Source organism: Aphanomyces invadans (assembly GCF_000520115.1).
Source record: "Aphanomyces invadans strain NJM9701 unplaced genomic scaffold supercont1.4, whole genome shotgun sequence".
Taxonomy (NCBI): domain Eukaryota; phylum Oomycota; class Saprolegniomycetes; order Saprolegniales; family Verrucalvaceae; genus Aphanomyces; species Aphanomyces invadans.
The window spans coordinates 321,093-331,236 of record NW_008580149.1 but is presented as its reverse complement, the minus strand read 5'-3'; the positions used below and the strand labels follow the sequence as shown (position 1 = coordinate 331,236).

Genomic DNA, 10,144 nt, shown 5'->3' with positions numbered 1-10,144 from the left:
TGGAGGACTGCCTGAACCGCTATGAGGAGGTCCTCGAGGCGAATAAGGATGTATCGGACGCACAAAACCCCATTCTTGATCGCTTCATGCACCAAGTTGGTGATGATGGCATCAAAACGATGACGAACTTCACTCTCACCGAGCTCCTAACTCTATACGACCTTGTCGCTACCCGCATGCGTGCCAAATGGTATGAAGGACGTGGTGCAAGAAATGGCGTGAGCACGGTCGATGCGTTCTTCATGATGCTGACTGTGCTGAAGCACTATCAATCATGGGAGAAACACGCTGTTGATTTCAACATCCGAGCGCCAACTTTCCAGAAGCTCATGAAGAAAACGATGGCCACTGTCGAACCTCAGCTTTTCAATGTGTTTGTCCGTGTTCCGACGATGACGTCTCTTCGCGAGAACAATGCAACGTTTTCCTCGTACCCGTATGCTCTCTACGCAACGGACGTCAAGTTTCAACCCTGTGAAAGACCAAGTGGCAGGTTCAACGAGAAGAAGGAGTTCTTTAGTGGTAAACACAAACTCTATGGACTGAAGATTGAAGCAAGTGTGTCCCCTGAAGGCTACTGTGTGGACCTCAGTGATCACCATCCTGGCGCGACAGCTGACATTTCCATCTTCCGCAAGAGGCTTCCAGTCCACCAAGATACCCTATTGAAGACTGAGAATGAGATGCTTGTTACCGACAACGGGGAATTGTGGAATACGTACCAGAGTATGTGGGCTGTGCTCGTGGACAAGGGGTACTACGGGCTATCCAAAGAGCTCCGTGCCATCCATCCCACGAAAGAGCGGCGCAACGAACATCTTGAGCTGTCGGAAGTTGAGCGGAACAAGAACATCTCCTCCGATCGTGTGATCGTTGAGAATTTCTTCGGCCGCGTATGCATGCTGTGGAAGGTGTCGTACGCTACTTTCGTGTGGGGTCATGACATGTACTCCATGATCCAACGCCTTACCTTCGCATTGACCAACTTTCACGTTTCGCTCCTCCCTCTCCGTGATGGTGACGCAGCGTGGTACCGTTCAGTCTTAGCTCGTTACGAGCACATGGCCTACGAGAACGGTAAGAAGAAAGCCGAAATTCAACGACGTGCGCGTATCCGACGCAATGAACGCGTTGCTTTGAGTCGCACCCGCTCGTCCCGTGTTGGACGCCAATGACTTGCTTGAAGTGCGTTCGCGGCCCAAATACTTGGATATTTGGGTAGTGCACGGTTAATAAACGTAATAAACGGGTTCTGAACACGGTTTCTGGTTACAAACATCTTTTTGAAAGGGTTTCGAATGGGTATTTGATCACATACCGGGTAAAAGGCACGAAAACGTGTGTGACGTGGTTCGAGACGTCTTTGACCCTCTTACCCTGGTGAAAAATCCGTTTCTTACCGTTGTGTATTCAAATAACCAACGTTTTCTATTCAAATGTCCTTTAGAAATCCGTTTAGTATTCATGTAACGGATAACCGTCTGTCATGTCCGGTTTTTTAGCCTTTCTTGTCCGTTATTGACATTCATTCTCTTTCCTAGGTGTAATGCGATTTCAGTGGCGATTTGCGCATTTGCACATGTTCATCGGAGCTCATTCTCTCCTGACATGACAACGATATGAATTCGTATGTGCGGTGTATTAATCATCAACCACATCATTATATACCGTTCATCATCTCGCAATTCGTCCTTTCATCGCTTTATTCACATTCAAGCGAACTAGTCGTTTTGTCTCTTAGTGAACTACTTTCAAGAAAATTTTTACGTTTTCAAAGTCTAGGAAATAGATGGTGGAATAGATGAAGCAAAGACAGAACAAAATTCATCATATAATTGTCATTCACTTTCCGATTTGACCCGTGGGCATCATCCGGATAAAATCCGGATATTGGTTGCTGATTGTCGTCGTGTGTGAATTGGTATTACGTACGGAAGTCGGCCGCTATGGGGTTGCGTTGTCAAAAGGTCCGCGTTCCCGGTAGCCTTCGGGACCGCCCTCGGGCCCCGCCCTTAGGTATTGCTGGGCCGGATACCGGCGGTGCGCCTCGGCCTTGGTATTCCGATGAGTCCCTCGCACGATGGGCAGTAGCAAGTCAATTCAAGGTACGAAAACTTATCTTGTACACACAATATCCTCACAATTCGACTAGGTCGTTCTCAACATCAGCTTCAGGTGCCAGCACAGTAAGCTCCATGGCACCGCTTTGTTCCAGGGCATCCATAACAGTAGTACTTTCAGCTTCGAGCATATTGTCGAGGAAATCTTCGTCATCAACAGGACCGTCAATGAGTTTGCACTTTTGAACCCACTCACAATTGTTGCTTTTGGTAGGTTGTCCCGTCCAGTGTTGACCCATTCCACCAAGTCGTAGCGGCCGGGCGGTGTCAGCTTGAAGGTGCCGGTTGTGTTGCGTGCGAGTTCGGTACGTAGATACTGGACCCGGTGACGCAGAGCTGACTTGAGTGGTCTTATCCAGGCAACGTCGGCTGGTTGGCAAACCCAGGTAAACCTTGGTGGAATCTTCTCGAGGATAACGTTGAGTTCCGTAGGCCATGACTTCATCCGTGAAGTGTGCACTGAATTCTTCCCAAAGTAGGAGTACGGGTTTGCATGAAGTCCCCTGCCGGTGTCCAAAGTGGTAAGTATGGAATTGCAAAGAAATGCTTGCGTTCCACCATGCAGTAGGGTTTCCGTAAAGTCGTGATGGGTGGAGTTCGTCGAGCTCTTCGATCTCTTGCCACACGCGGATGCCGAAGCCGTTGCGGTTGAGCAAGTTGCCTTAGACTACCGCCTTGATCTTCGAAGCTGCTGTCTTGAGGACCAAAAAATGTGAGTATTTGATTCCATTTGAGTCAGCTAACACCATAGCTGTTAGTTGTCGTGGCCAGAACTCTGACCCACACCGTTCTTCTTCCGGTGGCATCGATTGTCCTCTTGGGCAAGTACTCGTAGTTCATGCCAGATTGATCGGCATTGTAGATGACCTCAACGCCGTTGCATTCCACGATATTGTGGACCTAATATGCAAATGCGGTAAGAACAGCCTCCCCTTCTTCAGTGCTGAATTGATTTGCACGACTTCTTGTTCGTAGGGATAGCTGCCATCGATTCATGAACGCCTTCACCCAAATTGTACTTGCTCGAAATTGGTCATCCGTGCGTCCTATGTCTTGCGCAACCTCACGTCCTCGTGATTGTAGCAACATGTTGCTGACTGGGATCCCATCACTTCGTAGCTCATTCACCCATGTCACAAGGCTTTCTTCGGTAGCTCTGTCCAATGTCGTCGACGTTCCTTGAGGTCTAATTGATTTCATTAGTTGGAACGATGGTTTATCGGCGGCTGCCTCAATTTCGGCCCTCTTTTTTGCCAGCTGTAGATTCCCTTCCATGCGGTCTTTCGTGGCGTTCCCGTTAAGCCGGGAAAGTACACATCCACGGCGTAGTTAATCGAGTGTTCTCTCGCGGCTTTGATTATGCATTGCTTATGCAAGATTGTGAACCTAGGTATCTTGTATTCTGGTGCTTTTCGAGCTACTTGCTTTACACTTGGGCGTCCTGTAGCCTTGCGATGTCCGCTTCGCGCCATGGCACGAAATCCCGCACAATGAGTGTCAATATTGTCTCCTAAACTTGATAATTTTAATTTGTGAGGTTCTATTGTCTGCTTGAGGTTCTTCCATAATTGCACGAATCAAAATATTATTTGATGGAATTTGAGAGAGTTCGGCCCTTACAAATCAGCTACGGTATTCAAATGATGGAGAATGGTTTATTGTTGTAGTAAAGGGTACCTGTAGAATTCTGTATACTATGTAATATGCATATTGTGCTCCGTTTCGAAGTGGGGGGAGATCAGTAGTGTTTTGCCGAACTCCATCACCCAATACAATCGCAAGAACCTTGTGATTGGATGAAATATGTTACTCCAGCAAGTAAATCCCTCATAATTTTATGGTGGGAAAAGGAGTAGAATTCAGAGGCAACAGGTGTGTTAAACGTGAATAATGCCGCCAATAACCATGTAGAGTACATACCGACGAGATTGCAGTCGCAGTGAGCGACGTGATCAAGAAGCAACACACCATTATATCCACTGCCATAGCATACAGTATCCCGCAACGAACATTACGCACACACGTGACAAAAGCCAAATCCAGCACGGCCAAAGGAACGAAGGGACCAATGCCAATCTTGCCGCCATCGTACAAGGCGGACTTGGTCACCTGGATCTTAGCAATGCAGCAAGATGGTCATGATGGATGCCAATACATCATGCACAAAGCCAGCCAGATGATGACCATCGTGCACGATCTCAACCAGCCGTACAATTTATCACCTGGGTGGTATGAGCGTTTCATGTGTCGCCATTCTGAGATGAAGATGGTGAAGTCTCAAGTCCTGAGCAAGGCTCGCAATAGCATTGACGCGGATACAGTTGTCGACTGCCACCACGAGCTCGTGCATTCCATTCCTCTAGTCGATTTCGAACCATCGCGTGTACAACATGCATGGATGAGACCAACTGCAGTCCAAACAAGATGTCAAGGAAGGTGGTTGTGCATCGCAACTCAGCCAAGGTATACGTTGAAGAAAGGTAGACATCAGAATATAAATTGTGGAATGTGTCTGCACAGATCGCACCCCCACCAATGTTCCACCGTTTATTATGCTTCATGGTTCCCGCATGACAACTGAAGTCTGTGACAAACTGGGTATCCCTGGCGCAGCCATTACAACTTGGACGAGTGCGTCGAAGGACGCTTCGTCAGCTGTGCGCACGGTCATGTTGTTCGGTGTCGAGGTGTGGGCAAAAGCGATTTCATTGCGTTTTGCGTTGTTTTGTATTAGTCGGGGTGATAAGTCGAGGAATATCAGCAAGCACAAGGCGATTGCTATTGCGTGCCGCGTTTGGATGACGCCGGAACAAACTTCAATTTCCAACGGTTTCGTGCGTACTGGCACTTGCCCGCCGTCGCAGGACAATTTGTTGTACCGGGTGTTACTTTTCAAGCCGTCTGTGCAAGAAATTCGTGCCGTCGAAAACAGTTGGTTGAATCTGCTTCTTCTGCCGCCGAAGAAAAACGTGAATGCTTCCAGAAATACATTGACTGTCAGCGGGAAATTCATTACTGCAAATTATCACGCTATTCTTCAAGCCCAAGCCACCTCTCGACCAAAGTCGCAGAAACAAGGTACTGGCAACGTAAGTGCAGAGTAGCACAATTGTGTCGACTCGATTATTGTGTGAAGCGGAGAATGAAGCATAATTGTGCTTGTATTATGGTCTGCCATGGTGTGTGAGTAGCAGCAACCTGGTGGTGCAACGAGTAAAATTCATACAAAGATAAAAGAAAAAAATTCCACTGTTGGTTTACCCTTGACATACAGGTATAGAAATGCACGGCCGAAGAGGAGACAGCAGCTGCTCAAGTAGAATTATTAGCGGCTCAAATCCTGGAAGAGGCGATGAAGTCGCAAGGTAAACGGAAGGCAAAGGACTTCGACAACGAAATTGCATCGACGGGAGGTGGAAAAATGTTAAAGGTACTTGCGTTGATGAACGAAGGTGATAAAAACGATCTCGATCTACGCAAGTTTATGTTTGAAAAAGAAATGGAAGAACGCAAAAGGAGCGCGAATTTCAAGCTGAAGACCGAAACAAGGACCGCGAGATTCAGGCACAACAAATTCAAATGCTGCAGACAACATTGACAACTCTTCTTAGTGCTTTGGTGAAGAAGTTGTAAAAAAGAAACAATGACAATTTGTCAAGAGCATGGCAACACAAACAATTTTTGCAACTGGTGATTGCATAATCTTCGCCTGGTTTTCGAAAGTGGTGAAACGCCACAGAGTTTTCATGATCTTGAAGTTCCATTTCACGGATTGTCGAACGCTGCTCATGGTTTTGTTAAATTGTTGTTGCTGGGGTGTCAACATGACTCCACGGTACCCACTCATGATAAATTTCGTCACGCCGTAAGCTGGATCACCGTATCTGTACTTCGACTAAAAAATGTCAGGGTTCTGTGCAAACACATCCAAGACTTTACTCATTGCAAGCATGGCCGAATCGTGTCGACGGCTTTCCACCAGGCTCCAAAAGTGATTGCATACTCCATCTGGAGCCGAAATGGCTTGGTAGTTGAGGTACTGCATATGCTTATGACCACTAAATATTTGCTTTTGCAAGTTGGAGCCATCACCAGTAGCAGATATGCGCAACGTTTGGGGATTTGTGCCGTCAATGAATCCAAACACACTGACAAGGGGTGATCCTTTGTTGGAAATTGCTAGGCAGTAGTGATCCATGCGAGCTCTGACCAGTTTCTTGTTCATGAACATTATAGGACTCCACCGGTCGAACAGATCGTGAACCAAATACAGGAATATATCACATAGTCGTCCCCGTGAGCGCCCAAACATGCGAGCCATATCATGGTACCGGCGTGGGAAGGTTAGTCGATTCAGCAATATACACAGGGCCTCATCACGGCAAATTCGTGACGCGTTGGGTGTTACAATGACTGCTGGGAGGTCAAGTACATGCCCGAGACGCTTGATTCCAGCAACGTCGAAGCGAAAGTCCAACAGGGCGTTGGCATCGGGGTAGTTGTCCAGAACAAAGCAAACATTGGGAAGAAGTGGTGGCTCAATGTACCGAAAGATGCATAACTGCATGAGCATGTGCCGAGCGCACTTCGACTTGACAAGGGGCAGTATCATGATGATTTCGTTAACAGAGAGTACCATGATCGTTGGTCTTGTAAATGGAATGAAAGAGCAAGTGATGTATTTATGTCAACCGATCGGGAAAGGAAACGAATTCACCGAAACTTGTAAGGGCCCGTCTGGAAGCCATCCAATATATTATCACGATATTGAAATATCTCATTCTCTGCATTTTTTGAAATGCAGATTCAGTATATTGAAATAGCGTGATAATATAAAATGCATTCCATGTTTGGCTGTACGATGTGATATGACGAAACGAAGCTTCGTCCCAAAAACGCGCGAAGATCAAAGCATATAATGACGGACGAGCAAGCATCCTGGACTGACGAGAAAGACGCAACATGGATGACGGACATGGTGTATCAAGTTGTCGTCTTGGGCAAGCGTGCCAATAGCGGCTTCAAAAAGGAAGCAAGTACCAAGGAAGAATGGACAACATGACAATCTTCTTTATGGCGACGCACGCACTGTCAAATGTTTCGTCTCTCTTTTTTGAAATGTGGAAAGGCGGTCATAATATGTTGATATTGTGCAAAATATACAAGTTCAAGACGTATATTCAATACTTCCTCTGTCCCATATTACTCGTCGATTTGAAAAACACACTTGTTCCATATTACTGAAACACAAACGCATTTGACTGGCTTACAAAAATTCTCAGCACCATCATTGGTTATTAATGCCCTCGCCTACAAGAGAAGCGAGACAGGGCACGACATGTTCGACATCAAAAGACCGGCGCGGCGCAATGCCGCCTTCTTCAAATATGGCAGAGCAAATTTGTTGTCGCCAGCATGCTCGAGTACCAGCCGCATCACAGCTTGAAAGGTGAGAAAAACACACTCGAGCTTCTCATAGCTCAGCTCATCAAACGCTGCGAGAGTGTATCGGATCACCTCATCCACAGTACGGCCTACCTTCTTCAACTGCAGGGACTGAATGGAAGATAAAAACCCGAGGTCCAGCACATTCAGGTCTGGGCTGTTTGGGAGCTGCCGGCGCATCACAAACGTCCAACCGTTTGGCACAGGAAACCTCGCGTAAGGATTGGGGCATGGCGGCAAATTCGAATGCGTGTTGATCTTTATATGTGGAGTGTTTTTATTCGGGTGGTGGAAATGAGAAGTTGATTTTGGGCGCCAAAATTCAAGTTACGCTCTTGACAGCCAATGAATGGTTCCTTCGGATTTTTATGCTCTAATCATTGAATGATAACTTTCATCAGGTTTGGTAATGAAATGGATTTGTGGGGTCGTTGAGAAGTCAAATCGACGAGTAATATTGGACAGAGGAAGTATACCGTTTTTCAGGATATATCATCACGAATATCATGATGTCTTTTGTCCCACAATTGGCTTCCAAACGCAGGATTTTTTGTAACGATATTCGACATATCACTATAAATCTCATAATATCGAGATATATCGTGTTATTTTGTGGCTCCAGACGGGCCCCAAAAATACTTTCTCCTCCTGCTCCGATTAATAAATAAACAAAAATAAATTTAAATATATTTATAAAATATTTGGATAAATAAAATAGTATTAAACATTTAGTATTTATTATTAATATATAACTATTTAATATATTTATTTTAGTTAATAATATTTTACAAAATATTTTCAAAAAAAGTTTTATTATTCTTAAATAATTAATTTTTTAAATTTTGTAGAATATGTTCGGAGGCGAAACAGGAAACGGAAAGGATTCTACCGAAACCTTTCTATTTTCAACATTTTTTGCTCCGTTTGGAACTGCTGAAATTGTAAGGTGACCAACTCATCGTGTTCAGCATGTCTCGGGGAATTTCTACACATACCTCATTTCTTGTGGTTGTGTAAAAATTGCGCGAGATACACTGAAGTTTGGGAAGCTGAAATACTGCTGACCACTGGGAGCCGACGTAAGTGCTGCCCGCCAAGGCTAGGGTTTGTTTACTCTGTCACTTCGTACTTGGGACCCCTGCTGCCTTCCTTGGCACTGTGTTTTTCTCGAGAGTGGTAGGTCCCGGTCGCACCAAGGTCTCGACAACGTCCCTTCCAAAACGTCCATGCAAGCCAGCACGATATGCATCAGTGGCCGATCCATGAGTGCAAGCCATGCCAACGAAGCCGTTGGGGCTTGAGTCCGCTAAACCTTTTCCAAAGGGACTGCTGCACGGTCGACGACTAGAATGGGGCTGACACTTTCGGGAGATGGACTGACAGAGGGCGTCAGCATCGAGGGGACAACGGATAAAAGAACTAACATAGAGAGAACTCAAGCCAATGCAGTGAAGCACATGGCACTTTAAAAAACGATGCCTGTCACGAGATGCATTATGACGATTATAAAAGCACAGAGAACTACACATGCAAGCTTCGGTCATTCGTCGCTTTGGCTGCCTTCACCAGAGCTGTCGTTGGAGTCTTACTCCAATGAATCACAAGCATCGATGTTACATAAAATAAAAAAAAACATTGAATATATAGGCATAGTATGCACTAAACCACTGTCCACCGCGAGAAAAATTGTGTCTGTGGGACTCGTGTGACGTGTGAAAAGTGGTTGGAAGGTGGTTTAGCAACAACACCACGCTCTGAGATGTAGTCGCTCCAAACTTCTTTGACGATTTTCTCGCTTCTGCCAAGGAGGCGGGCGATGTGTACGTTTACGTATTGAGTTCCGGATAGCCGGAAAAACGCGTGTAGACGTAAAATGTCCAGACGCTCCTTCTTTGTCAGAGCACGAGGACGCTCTGTCTTTACAAAGGTGGCAATGACATCGAACTGGGCTTTTTGCATGTTGAAGAATGAGGTGGTGATCTAGATAAAATTTGAAAGGTTGTATGCGAAACAATTGCTCTATAAAAACCCTTGAGATTTTTTGTCGTTCGGATACACAAATTTATGATTTGTCATAGTGTGTAATGTTACACAGTGCAAAATGACTATCATACCTCACTTTGACACGCCGTTTCTTAAAGAATACTGACTTTTAGAGTGATCGGTTAATACATACTACTCCGTTCCACAAAAACTGTCAGGTAGTTATTCACTTGATTAAAGTATACACAGGGCAATTGAAATGACTTGATTTTTGTATGCCACTTCAAAACAACATAACCCGCTCCGTTAATTTTATTGTATTTTTAATGTCTCATTCAAGAGAATTGACCATGGCATCGAGGTGAACCTCCTCACCAAGTTGGCTATTCAAATGAGCCAAAGCGCTCTCGTACAGGACGAGGCGTTAAACTCGACATTATACGATGCAAAGTCTGCAATGAGAGCGTCCTTCTTCATGTGAGGAAGCTTAAACTCGTTTCTGCCATGTATATCAATGGACAATTCCATCACGTTTTGAAGATTTACGAAAGTCTTTGCAAGCGTGTCAGTCGGCAACTCATAGAACGCATTTTCTA

The 10,144-nt window shown here is 45.5% G+C and overlaps 2 protein-coding genes across 2 annotated transcripts; one reads left to right on the top strand and one right to left on the bottom strand.

Moving 5' to 3' along the window:
* Window positions 1–119: 119 nt before the first annotated feature.
* On the top strand, window positions 120–1,175 carry H310_02608 (hypothetical protein; the record flags this gene model as incomplete). The annotated part of the gene is made up of 1 exon (XM_008866177.1): window positions 120–1,175. One exon carries the CDS (start codon window positions 120–122, stop codon window positions 1,173–1,175), a length of 1,056 nt encoding a protein of 351 aa, XP_008864399.1.
* Window positions 1,176–7,430: 6,255 nt separating this feature from the next.
* On the bottom strand, window positions 7,431–7,745 carry H310_02607 (hypothetical protein; the record flags this gene model as incomplete). The annotated part of the gene is made up of 1 exon (XM_008866176.1): window positions 7,431–7,745. The coding sequence occupies one exon, from the start codon at window positions 7,743–7,745 to the stop codon at window positions 7,431–7,433; it is 315 nt and encodes a 104-aa protein (XP_008864398.1).
* Window positions 7,746–10,144: the final 2,399 nt, after the last annotated feature.